The sequence below is a fragment of the Rhinatrema bivittatum genome, chromosome 17 (assembly GCF_901001135.1).
Source record: "Rhinatrema bivittatum chromosome 17, aRhiBiv1.1, whole genome shotgun sequence".
Taxonomy (NCBI): Eukaryota; Metazoa; Chordata; class Amphibia; order Gymnophiona; family Rhinatrematidae; genus Rhinatrema; species Rhinatrema bivittatum.
This window is the reverse complement of record NC_042631.1, coordinates 9,123,382-9,151,323: the sequence shown is the minus strand read 5'-3', so window position 1 is coordinate 9,151,323 and position 27,942 is coordinate 9,123,382. Positions and strand designations below refer to the sequence as shown.

Genomic DNA, 27,942 nt, shown 5'->3' with positions numbered 1-27,942 from the left:
TTTCACATGAACTGATACCGAGGAAGCGCAGCACCACGACAAACTTTCCCGCCCACACTCTGAGCGCGCTGGCGGGAAAGTGGGACGTACACGGCACGCGCCGCATCGGGAGAGAGAGAGAGAGAGAGAGAGAGAGAGAGAGAGAGAGAGAGAGAGAGAGAGAGAGAGAGAGAGAGAGACGCTCGGCGCGCGCCGCGTCAGGAAGCTGGGAGGGGGCGGAGTCTCCGCCGCACGCCGGAACAGGAAGCTGGGAGAGAGCGGAGTCTCCTCCGCGCGCCAGATCAGGAAGCGGAGAGGGGGAGGAATCGCCTCCGTGCAATTGCCCTTCTGGCTACTCGTTGACCGAGGCAGGTGAGGCTCTGAGCGTGGCGGGCCGGGATAGACTGTGAAACCGAAACCCAGGCGGAAGGAGCTACCCAGGGCATTATTGGGACTTTTCTATCTTGGGGTGCGGGGGAATTCTTCCTCTGCTTGTATAGTCTACAGTAAGCTCTGGCTCGTGTTAGCCAACTTTAGCAGGCCAAAGACTTGATGTAAAGGTTTCTGTATGGCTTGTGCATCAAACTTTTCCCCACAGAGTTAGAGTGAGGGACAAGCTCATAGCTTAAAACCTTTACTTTTTCTTTTAAAGAAACTTTTAAACAAGCAGTGCAAGAGTATTTAGACAGAAAGGCATTTGTCAGAATACACCTGAATTCTGCCTTTTTCACTTTTAACTAGAATTGGCTAGGTTCTAAGCACTTTAAATATGTGCAGATCTAGTTTGCGCTGTATCAAGGTTTCCTTAGGACTCTAGTTCAGAAAGGAGCTTGCTTACTAAGGGCCTGATTGTAAAAAGCATTTACTGGAGAAAGTGGGCATTTGAATATTGATACAATATATACCATTGAATTGTCCATAGGTTTTACTCACATGAGTGCACTTGACATAAGTGTAAATGGCTTTTGAAAATTACTACAATAGTATATGTACATAACTCCTTTGAAAATTACAGCCTTGGCTCATGCATGCAGTTGGTGCATAATCCAGTCCTGAATCATTCATAACATGAAGTCCTCATCTGTTTCACTTTCTTCTCTGGTATGGGACCATCCTGTTGTCCCACCATTCAGTACTCAGGCCATCTGATCAGTGGCTAGGCCACTATACCATGGATAAGAGAGAGTGACTTGGGATGTTATATTTGCAGCAGCTTTTACAGGAATAGTGACTTACAGTGAGAGGCTGTATAGGTGTGCTCCTTGTTAAAAAAAAAAATAAAAAAAATAATGCACTCTTTTACTTTTTAGTATTCACTGTGCTTGCATATCCTTCTGGATCTCAAACTTTTGTCTTAGTGGCTGAGTGGATTCTCGGTGGGAAAGGTTTGAGAATCACTACTATACCACCATTAGACAGCCTCTTGCTAATCACATGTGCATCTGTGTGTCATAGGACAGAATAATACAAATGTAAGTTTTGCACATTACAGTAATTATTGATTAATGACACAGAAGACAGACATTGAGCAGAAGACAGACATTGCCTATTTCAAGTATATTAATAAAATTATCCTGGGTCTACCACAGGTATTAACACTGACAAGTATTACAAACAATATACCCATGTATTTCAATGAATTTTATCTTCAATCTTTATTATTTAACACACCTTTAAAAACATAACACATATCTATTTATATCACCCATACACACCACATTCACTCACACAGTAATGAAACTATTAAAAACTAACAATACAAACTTGTTACACTTTAACAATACTATTGCAACATTCCCTAATTTACAATGTAAACATACTCCTCTTTTATTATTAATTACCCCAATTTCTACCACTATTATATTTAACACTAATGTAGACAATCATTTATAATTAAAGTTCCTTATTAGGTTCATATTTCATAGGTTACATCCTAACATAGTGAACATTTAATTAAATTGCCATTCTCATTTTCATGAAATTCATAACTTGTATTCCAACACAATCGATATTGCAATTTCTTTGTAAATTAGGGAATGTTGCAATAGTATTGTTAAAGTGTAACAAGTTTGTATTGTTAGTTTTTAATAGTTTCATTACTGTGTGAGTGAATGTGGTGTGTATGGGTGATATAAATAGATATGTGTTATGTTTTTAAAGGTGTGTTAAATAATAAAGATTGAAGATAAAATTCATTGAAATACACGGGTATATTGTTTGTAATAATTGCCTATTTCAAGCCAGGACAGCAGTGTATTGAGCATTTATAGTGCTTGTTGTGCCTGGGAATCTCAACATAGTGCACGGCTTTGAACTATATAAGTCACCCGGTGTGGAAGAGACTGGTGGCACTGTGTATGTTGAGGTCCTGCCAGCAGCAGTGTCCACTTCTCAGGCACCAACAGACAAGAACTGGAATTGAGTCCTAATTCCTTAGGCAAAAACATTTTTGTTGTTCTTTTCAGTAATGTTAAAATGATACGGTAAAACCAGAGAGTATAATATTAAAAGAAACACTGCAAGCACATAGGGACCACTAGTCTCCTTTTGTCTTTATTGTCAGGTGGAAAGAGCGTCCTGCTCAGCTCTGGAAAGCAAATTGCTTTTATAAACCTGACCATAGTTTGGTCAGAAAATCAGGACATTTATTTTGGAGTATTTTTAAATTTTTTATGTTTGTAGGGTTTGTTTTTTTTTTTAACTTGTTTCTTCTTCTTGACAGGGCCTGTGGAAATGGGAGATTTTCTGATACTGCTGCACAGCATTTCCACTGATTTGTCCAAGGAAGATCTTGATCACCTGAAATTCCTCTGCTGTGGCATTATCAGCAAAAGAAAGCTGGAAAATGTGAAGAGCGGGACGGATCTCTTCAGCATCCTTTTGGAGCAGCAGGAAATCTCAAATGGCAAAGTTGAATTCCTTCTTAAAATGCTGAAAAGCCTCAAGCGGGGCGACCTGGTGGAACGGCTGGAACGGTTCGTGGAGAACGGGCCGGACGATGCTGCTGAGCTGCCGGAACCTCAGGAGAGAGGTCTGTCATACATTGTCACTGTCCGCTTTTCCTTTACAGTATTCCTCATGAGACCCAGTGATGAGAATCCTGTAGATGGACAGGAATTGCCATAGATACTCAGAAAACCTGTAGTTCATTTTGAAGTGGGTGGGAGCATGCTGTGATGGCCTTTAAACCACTAAGAGGGAGCTGGCTTCCTGCTCAGGATCAGTTCAGCTGTTGCCACCAGGGGGAAGACTTTTGAGAAGTCTCTGCTTTATGGATGCTTTTGGATCTGTTTTTCTGTTCTGCAGATATTGCCCTGTCTCCCTCTTTTCATGGCCTGTTTCTTGTTCTTAAATCGGAATGTCATCCAGAAAGTTTGATTAAGGAAGAAATGTTTTGCAAGAGACTTTAAAGCCACTTCTTTGCTTTGTATGGTGAATCTGTTTTAGGATCTGTAACCAGCAGAAAGTTTCTGTCCTTCCTAGACAGCGGCATATATTGTGACCTCATTTTCAAGGGTGTAGGAAATTATTAGTTTATTTTGGTGCCTAAACTGGCTTTGTTGTACCATCATCTCCTTAGGTCAGTGGCTGCTTTATTCATGTCTGTAGTTGCTCCTAGTCTAATCTTCTTTCCTGGATTACTGTTCTGGCTTTTTCTAGAGCAATTGTCCAGGAGGAGAGCTAGCAGGGCTCTAGAGAAGTTCTCCTTTTCAGCTGCTTGTACCATGTTAACTGTGATAAGTTGGATTTGTCAGCAAGACGAAGCAAAGCTAACCACCATTCAACAGGCACTTTCACCACAGAGCTTTTCTAGCCAGCTCAGAATACAGACTACCAGGTGTCGGCCTCAGGACAAGGCTAGTAATCACTTTTTCAGCACAGATGCCTACAAAGTGTATTAACTTGCCATAGATCGCGCTGTGGAGGGAGTTCACGTGTTCATTTCTCTGATGCTACAATTTAAAAATCTGTTGCACCTCTGTTTGGATGAAAGGTTTTAAATACAAGTTATGATTGTGGATGTACATAACAGACTCAGTTTGTTTTGATAAATCCCTTTTTTTTTTTTTTTTTTTTAATAGAACAACTAAAGACAGCATTTCTTGTTATATCCGAAAATGTTGCAAGAAACTGGAAAATGTTGATGCGTAGACTTGGAGTTTCAGAAGCCAGATTAGAGGGCATCATGGTTGCATATCCCAACAACCTGCAGGAACAGATTATACAGGGGCTGAGGGTCTGGCAGAAGTCTCAGGGGAAGAATGCCAAGGTTTTGCACCTGCTGCAAGCTCTCCAGGACTGTCAGATGAAATTAGTGGCAGAGCTCGTAGAAGCGAAGCTTTCCAGCCCTCAGGTTTGAAACTAAGCAGAAGACTGAAAGTGTTACCTCTGCCTTCTACTCCAGTAACTTCTGTGCATGCCAGGAAGCCTGAAAACAAAATGTCCCAACACCTCAATGGCATTTTAGGAATTTTAAACTTGTCTGCTTCTTCTCTGCGTGTATGAATGGTAAAATTGTATAGGTCCCTGAAATATTTTCTTTTTTTTTCTCATATTCAAAAATCACCTACCTCTATGTGAATGAAATGATAACCTGTAAAGAGATTAGTGCAGCTGCTCAGATAGAAACATGACTGCAGAAAGACCGTATGGCCTATCCGTCCAATTAATTTAGCATTCTAATTGTCGTCACATCCTAAGAAATCCCCTGTATTTATCCCATGCTTTCTTGAATTTAAATACTGCTTTTGTTTCCACCGTTCCACACATTCACCACCCTTTTTGGAAAGAACCATTTCCTAAGATTCCTCTGACTCTACCCGGTTTCAACCTTATCTCCTTCCCTCTAGGGTATACACGTTGAGTTCTTTAATTCTGAGATCACTGACCATTTTAGCAGCCTCCCTCTGAAGCGACTCCATCCTGTTTATCTCCTTTTGATGGTGCAGTCTCCAGAATTGTACACAATATTCCAAGTGAGGTCTCACCAGGGGCAATATCACCTCCCTTTCTCTACAGACTATGCAGCCAAGCAGCTTTCTGGATTTACCATCACTTTATACATCTGTTTGGCCACCTTAAAATAATCAGATACAATTACTTCCAGATCCCACTCTTCCTTTGTGTCTAGAAGAACTTCACCTCCAATAATGTACCTTTCTCTTGGGTTTTTGCATTCTATCCTACCTAAAGAGGGTATGGAAAATATCATAATTGGTTTCTATAGATGAAAAACCCTTTTAAAAGTTGGCTATTGCTTTCCTCATACTGTACCTAATATAGCCCTTCTGAATCTGTCCCTTCTGCTGGTTTTCACTCCTCTGCAAACACATTGCTGCCTCTCCACCTCCCCAATTCTTTTGCTTTAAAACTCCCATTCAGGCCGATGCAGAAAGGATTGCGGGAGAACGGGCGCACGCCCAGCCACCTCTCCTGGGCGAGTATATTTAAATGAGGGGTTGTGCTAAAACAAGGCGCTTAGGTACAATTATGCACCCCTAGCGCCTCCTTGGCCCAGGAGAGATGGCTCTGGCAGCGGCTTCAGGAAACAGACGCTCGATTTTACAAGCGTTAGTCTTCTGACCCCACTGACAGTGATCAGTTAGGAAAACGGACGCGCGTAAAATTGAGCATCCGTTCTAACTGGACCAGATGGAACTTTTTTTTTTTTAAATATTTTTTTTGTTCCTCTGACTTAAGAACATAACATGCCATACTGGGTCAGACCAAGGGTCCATCAAGCCCAGCATCCTGTTTCCAACAGTGGCCAATCCAGGCCATAAGAACCTGGCAATTACCCAAACACTAAGTCTATTCCATGTTACCATTGCTAGTAATAGCAGTGGCTATTATCTAAGTGAACTTAATTAATAGCAGTTAACGGACTTCTCCTCCAAGAACTTATCCAATCCTTTTTTTAAACACAGCTATACTAACTGCACTAACCACATCCTCTGGCAACAAATTCCAGAGCTTAATTGTGCATTCCCTGTACGTACCTGGATCAGTCCAGACCGTGGGTTGAGCCTCCTTTCCAGCAGGTGCAGACAGACTAAAACTGAAAGGGTGTCCTATATGAGGACAGAGCCTATCCTGTAACCCTTCAATATTTATCTGTCTCCAGCAGGTGCATCAGCTCACCTTTCGGTCTCCTGATTTGGCTAGTTAGCCGGCTATCCTTCTCTTTCTTTGGATCAAGCAAGTACTTATTCTTAGCTGGTTTGATTGGCTCTTTCTTTCTTTCAAAATAAATAAATAAAAGAGCTTAATTGTGCATTGAGTGAAAAAGAACTTTCTCCGATTAGTTTTAAATGTGCCACACGCTAACTTCATGGAGTGCCCCCTAGTCTTTCTATTATCCGAAAGAGTAAAAAACCGATTCACATCTACCCGTTCTAGACCTCTCATGATTTTAAACACCTCTATCATATCCCCCCTCAGCCATCTCTTCTCCAAGCTGAAAAGTCCTAACCTCTTTAGTCTTTCCTCATAGGGGAGCTGTTCCATTCCCCTTATCATTTTGGTCACCCTTCTCTGTACCTTCTCCATTGCAATTATATCTTTTTTAAGATATAGGATATTAAGTCGGAGGGTGTACAGAAAAACAGTATTTTCTGCTTTTCTTTATACTTTTTTGGGAGTTAATTTATAAGTGTAGAATTTGTAGCTTGGCTGCACATTTTACTTACAGAATGCCGGGTGACTGACTAACAGCCTTATCAACATGCATATGTGATGAGCGCTATTTTCAGGGGGTCTGGCCGTGCGTTTGAGACGCTAAACCCCTTACAGTATAAGGGGTAATAGACGCCCCTCAAACACGCAGCCAAACCCGTGTTAAACAATGCTCACAGCCAAGCGCACTTTGCAGAATCGGCCCAGTTGTAATTCAGCCCATAATTAGCATGTATGGGAATAGCATGGTTGGTTCTTTCTGCATGAACCTGCTGAAAGGAGAGTAGCTCTCCAAGCTGCTCCCAAATGTATTGTCAGTCTAATAAAATGATCTCTGCAGCTTGCTTGCTTCCTTCCTTTTATTGCTGTGTATGCAACATGCTAGAGCGGGGATGGGGGTAGAGATGGGGATGCTACAACAACGGGGAGTGCGAGAATCTGCTCACTACTATCTTATGGTCCTGGCTTCTGTCCACCAAGATAAGGTTGGAAAAATGAGGCTTCCTCCCCCCAACTGATTTTCTCATGGTTTTGTTCTTGTCATAAACCCTGATAAATTCCTGGGAAAAATAGAGAACAATGAAAATGAAGGTCCCTAGTTATGCTTTACTGTGTAACTTGACAATAGGCTGCTGCGATTGGTGGATTAGTGGAACAGAAATTGCAGAAATAAATAAATCATTTCATTCGTAATCCGGCCCAGCTCTATGAGAGAAGGTTGATTCTTCAGCTGTTTCTGCGGATACAATACAAGACTTTAGGCATGCACTAAAAAAAAAAAAATCTGATTTCCTCTATACTGTCCTCTACTGAGTAGTTAAATTTTGCATCAGCAATTGCACTCTACATTTCTTTTTTTTTTTTTTTTCTTGTCCGAATGTGTTGTCTCCTATTCCTAGGAGTAAATTTTGTTATTAACACTTACGGAATTACTTGCATTTTCTGCTTATGTGTACTGTTGAGAACTTCCTATGTTTTATTGTATAATTGCAAAAGACAAAATATTTGGGAATTCTTTTGTGCTCGCCACCTGGTATGATTCAGTGGCTCACAAGCTGAAGGATGCACGCCATCTTCTCCCAAAACCACTCTCCGTTGGCTGGTGGGAGCCACCCTAGTAGCAGCAGTGTTTTCCTTCTTTCCTTTCCCAGGCCTGAGCACCCCACCTCCACCCTGGCTCTGACAGCTGAGGGATCCAAACCTGACAAATTGAGCTGCCATGGTATGAAGCCAGCCTCCGCCCCCTCCCCACCCCTTTTTTGAAGCCCCGGGACATACCCGGGTGGCCGGGCCTTTTAAAATCTACCATGTGAATCTAAAAAACAGCACAAAACTAAACAGCAACAAAAGCACTTAATCCTCAAAATAACCCTTTAAACTGAAATGGCTACCAGTGGATACCCACTATTATACTCTGCTAATCAAACTGCTATAAAACATGGCAGACATAAACTAGCAACCTCCCAAAACACAATAGTATTTAAACCAACACCGAACTTGGCTTGGGACCAATCACAAGGCTTCATATAAATACCGACCAATCAATTTCTTTGTTCATCCCTGAAGGACGGACTGTCTCTAGAAGGAAAATCCAGCGTTGCTCTGCTTGCAGTACTCGTATATCATGGTCTCCTCAATCGAGGTTTCTCTCTTTATAAAAAGTGAATGCACAAGTTGATCTCTCAGATCACATCCCCTCTTAAATGCTATTAATGGTTTTTGAAAATGGGGCTGTAACTGTAAAACATGCCGCTTTTGTTGCTCTTTTAGTTTTGTGCTCTTCCTTTAGATTAGTTCAGCTCCCCTGAAGCAGGCACGGCAAGTGCCGTAACATTGTCAGTGTCGGGACGTTTGGGATTTATTTGAGCACTACAATTGTTTGGAGGAGTTCGGAGGCTAAAAAAGAGCAGCATTCATGAGATAAGTTGAAACAGATGTTTTTCAAAATAAAAAAGGTACAGTTGGGAAACAAGTATATAGTGGGGTTTTGAACCATAAGAAATTTTAAGTAAAAATACAAGTAAAAAGTATATAAACATTCTTTCTAATAAAGTTAAGACATGTTTTAATAAATTGGAAAAGCATACAATGTAAACTACGTGCTCAAATGAATAATACTGGGTGAAGCCCATGGCGGGCAAGATCCTGTGGATTACGGTTTGTGAGCACTAACAAATCTGATACCTTTTGCTATTTTCGTATATGAGCTCTGGTTCACTCTGCTGACTTATTATCGATACCAGGTTCTCTCCCTTAGTTAAAACGAGGTTGGTAAAGTAGAAATCTGGTTTAAGTGCCATGCGGAAGGTCTCTGGGTCGCTCTCCAAACCAGCTGGGGATGCTGTGGAGGCAACGTTCATAGCCCCAGAGCAGTGACATCTGCCAGCTCGATTCAGGGCCCATGATTTCAGGGTTCCAGGATGAACGCTGGTTCATGGGTCCCCAGGACTGTCACGGCAGTGGCCCGACTGGGTATATTAGGGGGGATATAAGAAGAGGATAAAAAAATCTCCAGGTCCGACTGAAGAGGAAACTGCTGGGTAAATAAGAAAAAACCCTAGAGTTGGTGCTCTTGAAAATGAAACACAGCTATAAAGCTTTATTCTGTAAACTATGTACATCATAAGTATGTGGCATGGCCTAGGAGCAGCATTCCTGCCTCAGGAGCTGATTTCTGAGCAGAATTCTTTCATCTGGGTGCCAGCTGGGGCAGTGGCTATTGCAGCAGTAATTCACCCCCACACCTTATGTGCTCTCCCAGTGCTTTAAATATCTGAGCAGAACGAGTCATGAATGCAAGGCTTCTGCACATGTGGCTGCATACCTAAGTGGCCATAGTGACCAGGACCCTGCTTTTGAGATTCATCACTGTCTCTTCATCTAATGTTACAGTGGTGTAGTACAGTCTTGACCACAAGAGGTCATTGCTGCACTTTGCCCAAGCATGGCAGGAAAGCACTGATTGAAGGTGCCCTCTGCATGAAGAAGAGGAGAAAGCTGGATGCCTGTTATTAAATATTGGGTTTTCTCCATCTCAGACAAGCCGAGCGCACTGTTTAACTCGTGGTTGGATGCATGTTTTGGACGTGCATCCACAACCTTTTATGCTATAAGGGGATAAGCACGCCCAAAACGTGCATCCAACCCTCGGCGAAGATAATAGAGCTCATCAATAGCAAATGCATGTTGATGAGGCTATTAGCTATTATCCCCAAATTAAAAAAAAAAAAAAGTGCACCCAAGGTGCACATTTTAACCTGCAAAAATTAACGCCTGCCTGGAGCAGGCGTTAATATTTGAGGAGCCCAAAAAAATAAAAGAAAAGCAGAAAATACTGCTTTTCCGTTCCTTTTTTTGGTTCCTCTGACTTAGTACCATTGTGAAATTAAGTTGGAGGAACTGAAATAGAATTAAAAAAAAAAAAAAGGTGCCGGCCTTCAGGGTAGGAAAAGGGACCCTCATATTGAATGTCCATTTTCTGAACCGGCTGACAGCCACCTCTCCGGGCACCCGCTGCAGAGGAGGTGCGCAATGTCCCCTAGCGCCTCCTTTTTACCACGGCACCCGATTTAAATATTGACTTGGGCATCCGGGAGAGGTGGATCGGCACGAGTTAAGGTAGTGCCCATTTAACGTGCACCGATATTTGATCAGCCTGTCTGTGTGGCCCCATCTACCTTGAAATCCTCTCTTTGTGAGCAGCCCTTCAACTCAATCCATGTGCAACCTGATGCCTGCCTCAGAGGGAGGAAATCCCAAAGCACCATACCAACAACCTAAGGTTCATGCCATTTTTAAATGTGATGGTAAAAACTTGTGCTAATTGAAGTATATGCCACAGCAGATGTGAACTCCATGTACATATGTTAAACATCTTTATTAAACAGGTCAGAAATTCTCTTGGGGCAGTGTCTTCAAAGGGGGATTGTTATTCGCACGGAACATGTCAGGAATGAACTTCACACCCTTAAGCTTTTCTACGTTGGGTACGATCTCAGATCTTTCAAATGTATTGCAAATGATTGTCCTAATACCAGCATTTTGCCAGAGGTTTACTATATACAGGCAACATATCGAGGTGCATTCAGTTCTTTTAACTCAGGCTTCAGGGAGGGTCTCCAAATGGGGTTGTTTTGCACATACGGTAACAGGAGTGGGCTTCCTTCCTAAGCCCCAGTGTGCTGGGAACGATCTCAGTCTCTTAAATTGTCCGTGAGTGCTCTTCTCAGTACTTGCATTGTGCCAAAGACAGCCGCCTCCTGGCGTTCAGAGGGTGTAATACGTAAAGCCAACAAATGGCAACACTTCATAATCGGGCCGGTGGCATCCAGAACAACTGGGGCTATTTCTGTATCTTTCTGCCACATTTTCTTGGTCTCTGATGGCATCCCTAAGTATCTGTCCATCTTCTCTCTATCAGTTACAGAATAGTTGCTTGGGACTGACACTTCTATCAGCATTGCTGTTCTCCTTTACCTCAGTGTCTACTTTTCTAGCAGCTTTTCTCCCATTCTGTGTCTACGGGAAAAGATCTTGATGAATCAGGCCCTAAGCTTTGTTTCAGTTGGAATGGGAATGTTCCAGCTGATCGCAACTTCTTCTCTCTCTCCAGTTCTGTTAGGATTGTGATCCCAGTGTTTGTCACGTGAAGCAATGGTGCAGTGTTTACATAGTTCCCAGCGGGTGAGCCAAGCCACGTCATTCTGCCTTTGTGTATTCAGGCCTTCTGACATCAGCATGCCATACCCAGCAACAAGATGTGTAAAACAGAATCTGCATTTACTATTTTTGTTCTGTGCTGGCTGTGGACCATCTTGTCTTTAATCCACTTCCGCTGCTGCAATTATCTGTCTCTCATTTTTATCTCTTATAAGAACATAATAAATTTGACACACTGGGTTAGACCAAGGTCCATCAAGCCCACTATCCTGTTTCCAACAGTGGCCAACCAGGTCCCAAGTACTTGGCAATATAGTAAATAGATCCCATGCTGCTGTCACACAGGGATAAGCAGGGCTATTCCTCAAGTTTACTTAGTTAATAACAGTTTATAGACTCTCTTCCAGGAACTTGTCCAAACCTTTTTTTTAAACCCAGCTATGCTATTAACTGCCTTAACCACATCCTCCGATAATGAATTCCAGAGCTTATTTGTGCATTGAGTGGCAAAGTATTGTCTCTGATTTTTTTTTTTTTTTAATGTGCTACTTACTAACTTCATGGAGTGTCCCTTAGTTTTTTTATTTTTTGAAAGAGTAAATAATTGATTCACATTCACCCATTCTTTTCCACTCATGATCTTAAAGACCTCTGTCATATCCCCCCACCTCAGCCCTAACTTCTTTAGCCTTTCCTCTCCTTAGCTGGTCTCTGATTGATGTAGGGTTTCTGTATTTCCCCCACTACATTTGTGCTTTTCCCAATTGTTTTTCCTTTTAGCAGCTCCAGCTCTTTAAAGTCTTTTCTCTTGCTTTCTCCATGTGTGCTGATTCTCACTCATTAGAACAATTGACAAGTTTAAAAATAGAGACTGATTCGGGCCTCCTTTGAGACTTGTGAAGATCAAGGGAAAAGATGGATGGTGCGGTGTGGGCAGGTCCTGCCTGGAGGAAAACCGGTTCCAGGGTGACGTAGACCTGGGAGTGAGGAGAAGATTCACCTTTCAGCACAACAATGATCCTAAGCACAAAGCAAAAGCAACAATGGGGGTGGCACAGCCCGAACAAAATGAATGTCATCAAGAGGCCCACGCGAAGCCCTGACCTGAATCCAACAGATTGCAGTTCACAGATGATCCCCAGCCAACCTGAAAATGCTTGAGCATTTCTGCCAAGAATGAGCAAAAACTTGCACCATCCTGCTCTGCAAAGTTGGTAGACAGACAGACACTTGCCCTAAATGACTCATGGCTGTTAGTGGCTCAAAAGGAGCTTCCATCAAGTATTGACTCGAGGGTGTGAAGACTTATGTAAATCAAGACGTCTTGTGAGTTTCTTCTTAGTTACTTTTGGTACATTTCTAAAGCTGTTCCTTCATGATGAATGTATAGAGTATGTTAAGGAGATCAGCGAAACAAACTCCTACCTGAATGCATTTTGATAGGTATTTCTGTAGGCAGCAGAATGTGAAAAATGTATAAGGGTGTGAAGACTTTTACAGGGCACTGTAGCTTGGAACATGATTTGGATTTTCCCAGCATTAATTCAAAATTTCTTCCAGTGTAACATTCTTAAAAGGAATTCAGAGAAAATGTCTAACATGTATTAGCAAAACACTTTTTTGTAACTATTCTTCTAATAAATACTTTAGGTATAAAAGTCATTGCCTGATTGCTTCAGACTGAAATAATAGCTATTCTGTGAATACTATGTTGTTTTTATCACGGACCCAAAACTCAAGGTCAAACTGAGCTTCCCTAAACTCCCTTCTCTGCAGTCTTCTCTTGCTTTCAAGATAAAACCTTTGGGTTGTGGCCTGGGGAAATTGGGCTCAGGAGCAAGACCCTTGGGTTACAGCCCAGTATCGCCCAAGTCTGCCCTTGTATCACTTTTGGCACATAAGGAACAAGATCTCCAGATATTCCAAGAGGCAGAAATTGGAAAATAAACCTTTTAAGAAGGCTACATTCTGTCATTTCAGCATCTGATACACATATATTTTATGTCTGGGATATTGCAATAGCCTATTTTTGCAAGAACACTATTCAGCTTGCTCTATACATAGTGGAAGGGAGAGTTGTAAAAGAAAAATTGGGAAATGCTGTAACTTGTGGATGATGTTCCTATGCCCAGGTGGCCGGGAAGGGGGAGGCAGGAAGGTAGAGTATTCAGATGAAATCCTGGCTCGTCATCAGTGAAATCTGTATTGCTAGGAGAGCCAGAATGATCCATCCCATGTTTCGGAGAGGGGGAGGAGAATGCAGGCGGTAGCTGACTCTTCACTATTTTTTCTTTAATTGAGCGAGCAAGGAGCATAAAGTGCTGTGTGTGGCATCAAAATAATCTACTGCCGCATGTGAGGTCCGCATAATGCACCCTCAAAACACAACAGGATGCCTGGCAAGACAGGACAAACAGCCTTCTATTTTGAAGATGGAATCTTGGCACTGGGAGCAAAAGCTGTATGTAGAACAGTCAAGTGTTTGATGAAATCACTGCTTGCTTCTGAACAGAAGAAAATTGGTGTTTTATTTTTAGGGTTTAATAACAATAGCTTTTTTAAGGACTGAAAAAAAAATGTAAATTGTGCAGGCTAGAAAGATCTAAATTTAAAAGTATGGAAAATAAATACTTCCTGGCTTTTACAGAATTTTCTGAAGACCTCTTAATATAAAGGAGAACAGTTTTTTCTTTATGGGTCTATAATCCGGTCTATGTGCATGGAAAGGAGTAAGCAGCATGAGAAAGCACTTCCTGTTGAGTATGACTTACACAGGTAAAGTCTGTTCCCTGCATAGTTCCAGGTGTTCGGATTCATTTCTCTGAGGTTCAGAGAAAACATTGGACACAGAACCCACTGAAATGTCTATGCATGGGGAACATCACAGTCAGGGTGGCAAATGTTTTTACAGATAATTTTAGGGTTTGGTTTTTAAAAAACATTTATTTATTTAGTCAGTTTTATATATCGACATCCATATTGATTTCATGTCAGTTTACAATGAATAAAATTCAGCATTGTCGGTTAACAAAATTAGAAAATTCAGCATTCAATAACATATTATCATCATTCTTACATTAAACATTATAAAATGCCCTTAATCAGTAATTCTAAGATATAAAATAAAATACATCGGACCTTACCTCTAATAATGTTACTTATCCATAAAACTAAAATTAAATAACATTAATTAAAAGACGTAAAACTGCCTTATAATTATTTAGTCATAAAATATGCATAGGATAAGTTGGTATTCATGTAGGGGGAAGCCATGTATAGGTGTTAATTAGCTTGAATAAAAACCTGCTCAAATAGCCACGTTTTTATCAGTTTCTTTTTGCCTCTGTACGAATATCTAGGGGCAGCGAATACCAAACTTTGGGTCCAGCTGGAGATAGTGACCTTTCCCTAACTGAACTAAGATGGGCTAATTTTGGTAAAGGTATTGTTAATAAAGCTTGACCAAGTGATCTCAGGTTAGGAGATGGAACATGGATACGAAGTGAAGCCTTCAACCATTCAGTGTTATTGCCATATATAGCTTTATGAATTAAAGTCAAACATTTATATTGAATTCGAAACTGAACTGGTAACCAGGGTAATTTCATTAGGATAGGGGAGGCATGATTTATTGATAACCCAACTTTTTTTGTTTACTGGCTGTCATTAAAATTGCCCCTTGGATCATCTGAATGGGGGGATGGTGTTCCCCTTCTGACAATACTGATAAGGGCAGATAGGCCATGGGTGAATGCCACCTTAGGTCAGGAGTGGAAAATGTCTGGGCTAAACATCTTTTCTAGCTCCTGCCCAGTGTGAAAGCGAGCTGGAAAGGAGATGCATCCAGTTGCAAAATATCACTAAATCTACAGGCAGAATAAAGACTTTTACAGATCTTGTGGACAGAACATTTTTTGCCAGCTTTTACAGGATAGCTGCCAATACTGTTCACAGGTCCTGCCGGCCTATTTTACCAACAGTAGCTATGTTCCCAACGCTTAACTCCACATCATAAGAAAATATTCATGTTAGTCATCCCTGGTCTTCACATGGAATTATACAAACTGTAAAACAAAATGGGATAGATTTTAAAAGCCCTGCGCCGCGCGCAAAGCCTCAGGACGAGCATAAGTCCCGGGGCTTCGTAAAAGGGGCAGGAGGGGGGCGTGTCAGGGGGCGGGCGGTCCCGAGTCCCCCGGCACTGCGGCCTGTGCCGGGGAATGCCGAGGCAGCGCGAGAAAGTTACGCCTGCCTCAAGCAGGCGTAACTTGCACAACAAAGGTGGTGGCGGGGGACGTGGAAGAAAAGTTCCCTCCGAGGCAGGCTGACCATCCAAAGCAGTGTACAAAGCTGGAAGAAATCTCGCAAGCATACAGTAACCAGTTTAGACATTGGGCCCACCATAATACACAATAACAAAATTAAGTCGTTAGGTGCATCTAAGGCAGGTACTTCTGGGGCTTTTGGTATTGTGAGTTGTGGGGCTTTTAAAGAAATATTTCAAATGTATCCTATGTGCATGGGCAGTACGAAACACATCTGGTTAACAGTAAGAGAGGGCCCTACCAGCTCTGGGCCAAGACCCGGCACCTCACCCTACAACCCTGGCCAGAGGCCGTCCCTCCCCGCCTTCTCCAGCTCCCAACTGACATCCTCTGGCTGCCTCCCCCACTCCCAGCAATAAGGATTAACAAATTAAAAACACAAAACAGAGATAAAGACGAGACCGTCTTTATGGGACTAACTCAATCCATTTCCTGACCGGCTCCGGAGAGCAGGCACTCCCTTCCTCACGCCACCCCATTATCAGTTCCCAGCCTCGGGCCGGACTCCTCTCTGGATCGCCCGGCTCAGTCACTGCTCCAGCTTCCGCCGGCGACGCTGCGTGTCGCCTTGCAGCGTGCTCGCGTCACGCACGTCACGTCACGTCACGTCACGTCACGTCACACACACACACACACACACACACACACACACACACACACACACACACACACACACACTGATTTATTCAGCCGCCGCGGAGGATGCTGGGAAAAGCGGCGGCTCGGCGAGAGCAGGAACCGAGGAGGTGAGGGGGGACCCCCGGCAGCTGCAGGAACCGGAGAGCGGAGCCGGCCAAGCAGGAGCCCGACGGCAGCGGCGGGAGCCGGGGAAGGGAGCCCGACGGTGGAGCCGGGAAACGAAGACGGGGGCCCGGCGGCAGTGGGAGGCGGGGAAGGAAGCCGGACGGTGGCGGCGACGGCCCGGGACGGGAGCCCGGCTGCAGCCGGCGGAGCTCGCTCGTCCTCCGCGCGGCCCCTAAGCAGGGAGCCGCCAAGGGTACCAGGCCAGGGGCGGCCGGCGATGGAGGCGGCGGCGGGCAGCCCTTGACAGGGCCCCGGAGCCGGGGGAGCGAGCACCAGACCCTGCGGCTCCGGCTCCTCCCGTCTCTTGCCCAGGACTCCCGGCAGCGCCCGCCCTCCTTCCAGCCTTTTCTCAGCTGCTCCGGTTTTTTTTCTCGCTTTGATTTTTGGTATTTCGGGTTCCTTTCTACCGTTCGGGATTGTACTCTCCAGGCCAATGAGCTGTTGGTTGCTCCTTGAATGAAACTGATCAGAAGGCAAAAAAAAAAAAGCTTTCGTCCTCATTTCTCTTGCCTCCTCACCTCAGCCGTTCTCTCACCTTCTGAGTAACTTTTGTTTTTATATTTTTGTGTATTTTTAATGAGTACTTCTGGGCTGGTGCCCTCTCTGATATAGACACAGTTTATTGCGATCTCATGTCTTTCATATTAAGATTGAAGACAAAAAAGAAGTGGGCGGAATTTGGGCCATTTTAAAAGCCATTTTGACTCAGCCAGCAAGGTAAATCAAGGAACGTCGATTGGTGAAAAGTATATGGGATCGAAAATAGTGCTTCTGATTTGTAAAGTCTCCATTGCTGATTTTTTATTGTATGCTTAACCATGGACGTGAATGGTTAGTAATTAACATGGGCAAAGCATCCTATCCCAATAGGATTATTTTTTCCATCTTTTTAACTTCTGTACCGGTATTATGGAGAAACTCAAGTTCATTTCTATTTCCTAAACCACATTAGTACTGGAGTATCTAAAGTGCTGTACTACTAGGCACACCGATCTGTTATACTTACTGTGTAGTTCACAGAATCCAGTCTGTGTATGAAGAGAATATGGGCCATTTTAAGCACATGCTCAATCAGATCCAGTTAGCCGTTTATAGTCATTTCTATAAACTGCTTTCACATGTTCTGCAGCAGACTCTTTGGTGGGTGAAGGGGTCTGCTGTATTTGATTGCTCTTTGGTGTTTTCTTTATTTAAATGTTAAAGACCCCTTTCATGCAGTGACAGCATGTGAGGCACTGCTGGCTTCTTTTCATTGGAACCTTGCTTAGGGTGCCAGACATACCACACAGTCCCTCAAAGCCTTACCTTTGTCAGCTTACCCTCAGGCAAGGGGAAAGCTTGAAGACATTTCTTATAGTATTGTCAGTGTAATTCTTGAAATCTGCATGGTGGTCAGTAGGTTCTTAATAAATAAGTGACCTTTATGCTTATGTATGAAACATAGTATTAGATTCTATAGTGGAATAAACCATTTGTCCTGCATTTGAAGATTTAGGGTTTGGATATTTTTCAGCAACAGTTCTATCTAAATCTTAAACTGGGGGGGAAAATGCTTAATAAATAACGGCCTCAGACACAAAATGGGAGAGAACGTTTAGTAAATAGGCCCCCTAAAAGCTATGCTTGTCTATAGGTTTGTAGTTCAGATTATTTGCAACAAGGGATACTATTTGGTGTTACTGGTGGTTTGTTATGGCTTTATTCTATTCATGAAACCATGTCTTTAATAGTTAATGTCATTTTAACAATGTTAAATCAATTGACCTACTTTGCATATCAGTGGTGCCTAAACTTGTCATTTTGGGACCCAAAATGATAAAACCATAAGGACCATTATAAAGTACATTTACACCCAAATCAAAATGTGCCTTTGTTTTTAAAGTTCATGCTATGGAATGAATGTTGCAAAGCTGACATTGTTTACAAACAATGATCTTGCTGCTGTTTTTCTGAGAGCTTGACAGGCTTTTCTGGGTCAGCCCAATATCCATCATGTTCAGTATCCTGTTGCTGACAATGGTCAGTCTGGGATCACAAATACCTGGCAAAAAGTAAATCTGTTTCTGGTTGGTTTGTGGGTGGGGGTTTATTTTTCAAACTAAATGTAACCACTTGCAAATCATCTTTAATCTTTCATGACCCACAAATGGAGGGGTGGATAATTCAGTCCTCAAAAGCCACCAGCAGGTCTGGTTTTCAGGATATCCACAATGAAAATGCATGAGAGATTTGCATGCACTGTTTTCATTGTATACAGATATCTCATGCATATTCAGTATATCCTGAAAACCAGGCTTATTCATAGCTCTTGAGGGCCAGGGTTAGCCTCTGCTGTAAGTATATAAAATGGCACATCAGCAAGTCCTGGTCAGTATTTGTTTTTTTATATAGGTCAAAGGCAAAAGAAGTGAAAGCTGTATCTTAAAAGCATAAATCGTATATTGAATACTTGTACATTAAAATTGTTTATTACATGTGATCTTGTAATCTCTTGCAAAATATGAATAATGAGAATATCAAAATGGTGCAAACATTTCACATAGTAGTCTTGGCCTGTACAGGAGATTTCCGTGGACTGTGAATCCAAACTGTTCCACTTGGTACAAAATATGTGAAATTAGTGTCCCACATGAGACACCTTGTGCACTCTGAAGCAGGCCCTGAAAGCACTAGGCACAATATGAGAGAAGTCGCCGTGGAACAGATTCAGATCATTTCTGGCATTTTATCTGCTTGTCCAGATGCTTTATGTATCTGAATAGCTGATTAGCTTAGGTGGCTTGAAATTACCATCCCTCTGTATGGTGACTTATTTATTTATTTTGCAGTTTTTTGTGTTCAAAATTGCATTTTTACAACTTTGGGGGGGGGGGGTGGCTTGTTTTATCATAGGGACAGTTTTTTTTTGTATTGGTTGAACACTTGCCTGCTAGGATGAGAAAATGCAGCTAATGTCTAGTATGAGATTATGGAGCAGTGAGAGACTACAGTTTTAGCAGTTGAGTACTTAAGCTCAATGCAAAGAATTTCATTAGTGATTAGAAGATGGACACTGAGTATTATGAGTCTATGTTGGTGGAGCTTGAACAAATTGCCTTTAGTCATTTACCTGATGATCAAGTAACTTTTCAGATTTATCATGGGTTGCAAAGAAAGGGGGTAAGTAGAGCTGTTTAAGTTAGAGATTGATTTTAATTGAACCCCTGTAATTTGAATATATTTAAAATTTGTTGTTTGCACTTGTCACAACATGGTTCGAGGCAAATTACATAAAAACATACATAAAGATAAATTGAATCAATGCAGACTCTAAAGATTACAAAACAAAGGTGAATTTTCAAAGTTACATGTGTAAATGTAACATACCAACGTAGCAATTTTTAAAAAGCTAGTTCCGTTCCTAACGTGCACTTATGCAGGTGAATCCATATGGATAATTCAATAGCAAATAGTAGCAATTTTCAAAAGTCCACTTGAGTAAAGTGCACTTACATGCATTGCACAGTTTTATGCATGGAAATACTTTTGAAGATTAAGCCCATAGTCAACACTCTCAATGCCCCTGTTCTGCTTGCACCAAAGAAGAGTGCGAACAAGTGACTTATGACAAGCAAGTGTACATCCTTGATAACTTATGTAGATACATCTTGAAGACCTTCTTGAAAGGTTTTTTGTTTTTTTTTCACATTCATAAAATCAAATGCAGTCTGCTAAGGAGATCTGAAGGTGTGGATCTGCAAGCCAGAACCCTGCTTTCTTAACATACCCCAACATCTGTAATGCATTGCTGATTCTAGAGGTGGTATTATACATACTCTTGATAGGAAATATCTTTCTGTCTGTTGCTACTTTGTAGTGGTTTTTCATGTGCATCTTTGACTGTGGCTTGACATTCTGTGATACGGGCTGATGCTGATCTGAACTCTCTTCATTTCAAGATGATGTGTGAAGTGATGCCAACAATCAGCGAGGCAGAGATCCCTTCTGCAGGAGGTGGGGGCCATGCTTCGGGCTCCCTGCTACAGTCTGACTCAGATTCCCATTTTGAGCAATTAATGGTGTCCATGTTGGAGGAAAGAGATCGACTTTTGGATACTCTGAGAGAGACCCAAGAAACACTTGCATTGAGTCAAGGCAAGCTGCAGGAGGTCGGCCATGAAAGAGACTCTCTGCAAAGACAGCTCAATACTGCCCTTCCACAGGTATGTCTGCTTTTTAAGCCTGTCGCGAGGCATTGCTACAGGTGTAGTCCTGCTATTGTGCTAGTTGTAACAGAAACGAGCTTTGACAAAATGCGTTGCTTTGAACTTAACTAATCTGAATAACTTTGCAGCTTGATTCACATAAAAATGACTTTTGACACATGGATGTAATTCTGTTTAAATGAGTGGCAAAAATTGTATAATTTGAAAGACTGGTAGAGAATAGTTTCTGTTGAAGCTTGAGTATAAAAGTTTGTGCGATGTTAGGAATTGTTTGTGAATTGCAGAGCAAAGTGAAGTAGAATTTGTGTAGTTGCGGTGTTGCTTTAAGGGGGTTGATAAGCTGCACATCAGTCCTTACCCACCTCATGGTTTGAGTCACTGAAGCAAATACTTTATTTAGATTTTTTTTAATTCTGCTTTTCACACTTTTTTCAGCACTTCAAAGTCTATTACATCCCTATCCCCAGCAGGCTTACAATCTAAGTTGGTACCTGAGGCAATGGAGGGTAAAGTGACTTGCCCAAGGTCACAAAGAGAAACAGTGGTCTCCTGGTTCATAGCCCACTACTCTAACCACTAGGCTACTCCTCCATTCTCAGCATCTTGCAGGGACAAAATGAATAGAGAATGCATCCCATGACCGTTTTGCCTTTTTATGTTTGGCTCTTGGTGGTTATCCATTCTTCCCAGTTTCATGTGTCATGGAATGAAACTACTCTAATAAAATAAACATACAATTAATTGCATGTTACAAAAAGGAATGTAATTCTCCAGTAATGCAAGGGATGGTAAGAGTTTTTAGTTTATTTTTTTGTTTGACCACATTTCTTTATGTTCTAAATAAGTCAAAGTGATTTACAGCAAATCTATTGCATAACAAAAACAAAAGAAGGTATGAATCCTGAGAAAACAAATTCTCTGTGTAGCTTGGTTTGCTTATTTGTGAGATTTCAAAGCTGAAGATGTAGTGATGGCGATGGGTGAGGATGGTAAAATAGGATCCACAGGTGAGGTATGAGGAAGTAAAGCCAGTAGAACCGAGAGCTGGGTGCATGAGAACAGGTTAGGGAAAAATAAAGTTAATAAGGAGAGAATGGACAGGAGACATGGAAGGCCTTCTCTGTGGTGATTGGAGGCTTAAAGTCTGCTGGGTTTGGGGGGTAGTGATAAAGGAGAACAGGGATCTTGGTGGGTGATTGCCAGACGAGCTCATCGTGAGTTTTAAGGGTGCATACTGGGTGGTCAGAAAAGATTGCATAATCGGATATTTAAACTATAACAATCTGGTAGCTTTCAAATGGTAAAAACAGATTTTGTGAGCTTTTTATTAAAATTACAGTGATTGACTTTTACAGTTACTGCTGTACTGGGTAAGAATAAGAGCTCAGGCAAAATATTAGGTCCCTAGGCTTTCACCTCTAAAATCCCGGTTCAGCTCTGGCCGGGACTCTTAAATGATGTGGGTTTATAGCATGATTTTTGTCAGCATGCCTACCTGCATGAGTCTGATTAGGGTGGAAAGCGAATCAAGACTGTAGTGACCAGGAATGGTATGTGGTTGGGGTCCTGTCTGTCTGGTGTGAAACTTTCTCTGATATTCCATTAGCAGTAACACTTTCAAAGTATACCCAGCATACAAAAGAAACATTGGTAGATTGTGCTTTTAATCTTGTGACATATTTAGTTAAATTACCAAGGCATGGATATCAGTTTAAAGATATGCCAGTAGACTTGTCCTTGTTTTACTTTGTGTATGTGAGCTGTAGGTTGGCCATCCTGTACCACTCTGCAAGTTTCCATACTTGTTCTTAGGTATTATGATCTGTACGATATTGTGTATACCTTGTAACACTATATACATTCGTAGCACTAGTAACACTACATGTAAGTAGCTCTGGTTTATTCCTGGTTGTGTGGCCCAGATTGAGCCCAAGACTTGATATGATATTCTAGGAAGAAAGCAGGAGCTGCTGGTTAGGAGTGACATGAAAAAAGATGTTTTTATGTAAAAGCCAACACCACATTTTTGACTGTTTGCTTCAGGTATTTCATTGCCGAGAATATCATGGTTCTTCTTAAATTGGAAGCCTTGAAAGTAATCTTTATTCTTTTATTCTTGCAGTGAAGAATTATTCCCTGTTGCTGAGATTTTCTGTTTAGTGGGTGGGTGTTTTTAGTCTCCTAGGCACATTACACATTCTCTTAACTGGACCGAGGTGTGTGTTTAAAAGCTTAGAAAGGAGTATGCCATAGAGTACATAATTTCCAATGGTACTCGATACCTTGTGTACATATTTGCTTGTGTAACATGGCTAGGCTGTGTTGGTGTGTGAGAGACAGAGGCAAGACTTGTGGTTGGCTCTGTGTGAGAGAAGTGATGGTTGTTTTAAGCCCATGTGTGTGTGATTTTTGTTTGCCTGCATGTTTGTGTCTGGTGAGAGAAGCTGTTTGTGTGTATGAAATGGAGGATGCGTGTGTGCTTTTTTTTAAACTATAACTCTTCTTTTTACTGGTCATTTTTATATGCATAACTTTTTTGTGGCATCTGAAAAATAGGCACATATGAGGACTCTTGGTGTATCTGATAGTCGGCACATGCACCTGGTTTTCCAATGACGTGGACCTTGTGTGCGTAACTTAAATAATTCTGCATTGACACAAGGCATTTTATAGTAATTACTCTAAAGAATTAGCCAGACATTTTTTTTGTTTTTTTTTTATTATAAAGCAGCAGTCTCAGTGCATGAAGCTTACATTTCTGGGGGTAGAATTTTCTAATTGTCCCTGTTCTGTCTTTAGGCTTGTCAGAATAACTGGTGTGTGTATACATATGTTTGTAAAAATTCTGTGGGTCTGCTGCACATATGGTGGGCACATAGCCACCTAGTGCTCCTGCCTGTAGGGTCTACCCTCCCACACATGCTTTCCTTGTATAATTAGGAGGGATGAAAGAGAAATAGTCAGGAGGGCAACTAGGATTGTACCACTGTTCACATTCCTTAGGGCAGGCTTTAGAAATTTGGCAGTAAATAATGACAGAGCTTATACTTTTTCTGATGACTAACTGGGATTGTTGCTTTAAACTGTTTTATGCAATGATAAGAAATTGCCATGCTGGGTCAGACCAAGGGTCCATCAAGCCCAGCATCCTGTTTCCAACAGAGGCCAAACCAGGCCACAAGAACCTGGCAATTACCCAAACACTAAGATCTCTTATCTTTCTGGAAATAGTGCTTAATATTTCAGCTAGCCTCCTGTTGGAACAGATGGATCATTAAGGGTCTGCTTTCATGCTGATATACCCAACACGTAGCCCTTTTATTCGCAAAACCAATGTTGCAAAATCACATGCCGAGGTCAATGTACTGTGAAAGATGTTTTTAGTTTTATTTTTGGCAGACTGGAAACCTGTTAGGGAAATATTTATCATTGAAGGAAAGCTTAGATTTTAACAATGCATTGAATTTTGTCTTCTCTTTAACAGTGGATAAATGTACTTTCCCCCTCTCATTGATGGCAGTAATGGTTGATCAGGATGTTTTGCATGGGTGAATTCCATTCTGTTTGTTTTGTACGCATATTAGACAGAAATAGCCATTGTGGGGATTCTGCTTGAAAACTTCAGATTTGGTTTGTTTATCTGTAACCATAATCATAGACAAGAGTGTGTGTGGGGGGGAATCCTTTGATTTTGGTTTACTTAAGATGGAGGCACAGGGAGAAGGTGGAGTGTCCAAACCACAGAATAAAGCAACTCCCAAAATGTTAGGGAATAAATGTAGTAATCCACCAGTTTAGCTGTTCAAAATAATGCATTTATTGGAATTGCATAAAGGAATCTGCTCTGCAACAAAGCTTGAAGGCTGCAAATGTGTTTCAGGAAGAGAAGTGTTGACTTTGAAAAATAAATGCATATTGGAATAAGTTTTTAAGATATCCACAATGAATATGCATGAGATGTATTTGCATATGCAGAGGAAGATATGCATGCAAATGAATCATGTGGAAATTTCGAAAACCTGATTGGCTTTTTACCAGTTGAAGGCTGGAGTTGCCTACCCCTGAATTAAGCTGTGGTCTATATAGTTCAGAGGGGTGGTTCCCAAATCTTTCCTGGAAAGACTTCCCAGTCAGTTAGATTTTCAGGATATTTGCATTAAATCTCTCGTGTGTATTCACACAATTTCATGCAGGTTGAGACCAAAATCCATCGAGCCCAGCAGGCAATCTGGGTCTCCAGTACCCAGCAGATCATGTGCAGTAGACCTGTTTCCTGTTACTTGCTCCCTGGGATAGCAATAGCTTTCTTTAGTCTACTTGAGTAATTTCTGTACTTTTCCTCCAGGAACTTGTCCAAATCTCTCTTAAAACCTGCTGTGCCAATCTCCTTGACCACGTCCTCTGGCAACAGGTTCCACAGCTTGATCGTGCACTGAGAGTACTTTTCTATGGTTTGTTTAAATCTGCTGGTTGTTTTATGGGATGTCCCCTTATGTTAGTATTATTTGAAAGGGTAAATAACCATCCTTTATTTCCACCTCATTCATATTATAAACTTCTATGTTCCCTCTCAGCATCTCTGTTCCAAGCTGAAGAGCCCTAGCCTTCATAGCCTCTCATCTTAGGAGAGGCGTTCCATCCCCTTTATCACTTTTTATTGTCCTCTTCTGCAACTTTTTTCTAGTTCTGCTCTGTCTTTCTTGAGATGGGGCAACCAGAATTGCACACGATACTCATGGTGCATGGATTGATAGAGGCAATACAATATTTTTTGTTTTGTTCTCCATTCCTCTCCATATAATGTCTAACATTCTACTTGCTGTTTTGACCACTTCAGCACACTGAGCTCAGGATTTTAATGTGATGTCCCTTTCCTGGATGGTGACTCCTAATACAGAACCCAGCATTGTGTAAATTCAAGTTGCTATGCATGATGTACGGTGCTAACAAAATTGTACCCATTTATATAGTGCAAGAATATTTCAGAGACAGAGAACTGAATAAGGGAGTCCCATTCAGTCAGTCAGATTTTACTTCTAATGCACTCTTCTGAATTTATTCCAGTATCATTCATCCTTTCCCTTAACCCTTGCATCTTAGCTCACATCCCATTTCCAAAAAAGCCACATAATCTTATGCCAGGAAACATGGACATGCTCAGGGCCTGAACTCCTCCTCCAGATCATTTCAGGTTAAGATGGACAGATACGAAGGGAAGATAATGGTTAATTTGGCAGAATAACTCTACAAGGGGGAGGGCAGTGGAGGGCCTGATCATATGCATTTATAGAGCTCATGCCCATTCCGTAGCTTAAATACACTTTGTCTGAGCAAAGAAATTGAGAAATGGGTGTGCAAAAATATTCCAAATCCCAAATGCTGACATGTTTCCTGCATGCGTCTGATACAGAATGGGTTTGACTTCAAATGTATTGGTTTCTTTTTCTCTTTATAAATATTAGATAGATTTATAGATAAGTGAAAAAAGCAGATGTCAGTCGGATATTGTTAGTTTCTCATTTCTAATCTTACATTCAGAAAAAACCCTTTTTAAACAGATAAATGAGGGTCCATTTTTAGTTTCCTAGACTTGTTAGTGTAAGTGAAGAAAGCAAACCTTGTGTCTAGCAGCTTTATTTTACTTTTTATTTCTGCCTGATTTCATTCTTCAGGGATTTACTTGACCGATCTTATCGCTTCACTGTGACAGAAAAGTCTAAGCTATAGTTGGCAATTTCACCCTGGCTTATTGGATTCTTAATTGCCTGTAAGCAGTTAAATATCGCTTCTAGAGCTGAACCCTACATTTTATAAACTGTCGCTGTTTATGGCTTTGGAACAGGAACTTATTCCCAAAACCTAAGAGCTCCGTTTCAGTGCTCTCTCCACTGGCTTCCCGGTGTTATGCAGATGTTTGTTTGTTCTCCGTGTTGACCTTGAGCATATGGTGTGCGATATGTAGAAAAACATATGGGCAGCATTTCAGTTGGTAGGAGTTAAGGTTTCATTGGCAGGGGAATGCTTGCATATTTGGTTTATATTCCACTTTTTAGGCACTGCAAAGTGAGTTACATTCAGGAACTGTAGGTATTTCCCTGTTCCTACAGGGCTCACAGTCTAAAGGGGTCATTTACTAAAGGTTTTCTCCCGTTTTTGTGTGGGAAAAATGCTTAGTAAATAAGTTTCCCTGAGGCACTGGAGGGTGAAGTGAACTTGCCCAAGGTCACAAGGAGCAGCTCTGGGATTTGAGCCTTAGCTTCCCTAGGTTCACAACCTGGGGTCCTTCAGAAGGGGAAGCAAGAACATTTAGCTCAGGAGAAAATGTGGGGCCCATTATAGTCCTAAAAAGCCACCCACCATTGCTGCAGACCACAGGGGGGGCCATTCGCACTACACTCTGCCCATTTAGTGGAGGTTGGGGGAAGAGAGGGATCGATTGCAGCTCTCGAATCATAAACCCCACTGCTGCACTTCATGAGGATGTGGGGAAGAGGGGGGACTCTGCAGCCTGTGCCGCACCCTGAGGAGAGCAGAGGAAAGCCGGGTTATCAGAGTGGTGAGAGGCATTTCCCACTACTGCCATGCGCTCTGGCACTGGTCTGAGAGGAGGAAATGGAACTGGGCTGACAGAACGAGGGGGAAGGAATGAGACAGGAATCCACCATTGACCTGGTTAAGGGAAGTGAGCCTGGCTGGCAGCCAATCAGGGAAGAGAAGGTGAGGACCCCCAGGAATCATGAGGGATAGAGGGACCCCTATGTTCCAGAGGGAAGAAGGGTCCATGGGACACTAAACATAAGCTATGTAGGGGAACCCACAGACACATGGAGAGCTCATTAGCCTTCTTGCTGTTTTGCTTTTTCTAAAATCTGTTTTGTGACTTATTTTCCATATTGGTCATTTTCTTTTATGTTTCTTACAAAGTATACAGGAAAAGCAGGATAAAAGGAGGTCAGTTTTCAGGGAGATTATCAAAACTGTTTATTTATTTAAGGCTTTTATATACCGACTTTCTTGATACAAATCAGATCAACTCTGTTTACATCGAACTAAGCATAACTATAACCAACCAATTAACAAGTGCCAATTTAGAGGAGCATAAAGTTACATTATAACAAGGATGCCTTAACTGGGAGAAGGAAAAAAAGAGGGGGAGAATTTAGGTTTATGTGGCTAAACACCCATTTACCTATGTAAAAAGGCCTTTTTAAAAATTCCTGTTGGCCGCCGCTAAGGGTAAAACACGGCATGCGTACTTTTTATTTTACCTGCAGGGATTTCATTTAGAAATCCTG

General features: G+C 41.8%; 2 protein-coding genes across 17 annotated transcripts in view; both read left to right on the top strand.

Moving 5' to 3' along the window:
- The first annotated feature begins 182 nt into the window (after positions 1–182).
- Positions 183–4,984, top strand: FADD (Fas associated via death domain). Of its 2 annotated transcripts, none has more exons than XM_029582999.1 (3): positions 183–351; positions 2,702–3,010; positions 4,062–4,984. In XM_029582999.1, exons 2-3 carry the CDS (start codon positions 2,713–2,715, stop codon positions 4,337–4,339), a joined length of 576 nt encoding a protein of 191 aa, XP_029438859.1. In that variant the 5' UTR covers positions 183–351; positions 2,702–2,712; the 3' UTR covers positions 4,340–4,984. The 2 variants fall into 2 exon arrangements, with proteins under 2 accessions (XP_029438859.1, XP_029438860.1); XM_029583000.1 differs by having other exon boundaries at positions 204–347.
- An 11,330-nt stretch (positions 4,985–16,314) lies between these two features.
- PPFIA1 (PTPRF interacting protein alpha 1) overlaps positions 16,315–27,942 on the top strand; it is a 92,668-nt gene continuing 81,040 nt past the window's right edge. For 10 of the 15 annotated variants that reach the window (XM_029582641.1, XM_029582626.1, XM_029582636.1 and 7 more), the window contains exons 1-2: positions 16,315–17,159; positions 20,381–20,644. In XM_029582641.1, the coding sequence (XP_029438501.1) occupies positions 20,381–20,644 (264 nt within the window). In that variant the 5' untranslated portion in view covers positions 16,315–17,159. The remainder of the gene's footprint in view (positions 17,160–20,380; positions 20,645–27,942) is intronic. The other 5 variants (XM_029582640.1, XM_029582639.1, XM_029582634.1 and 2 more) reach the window with 1 other exon arrangement.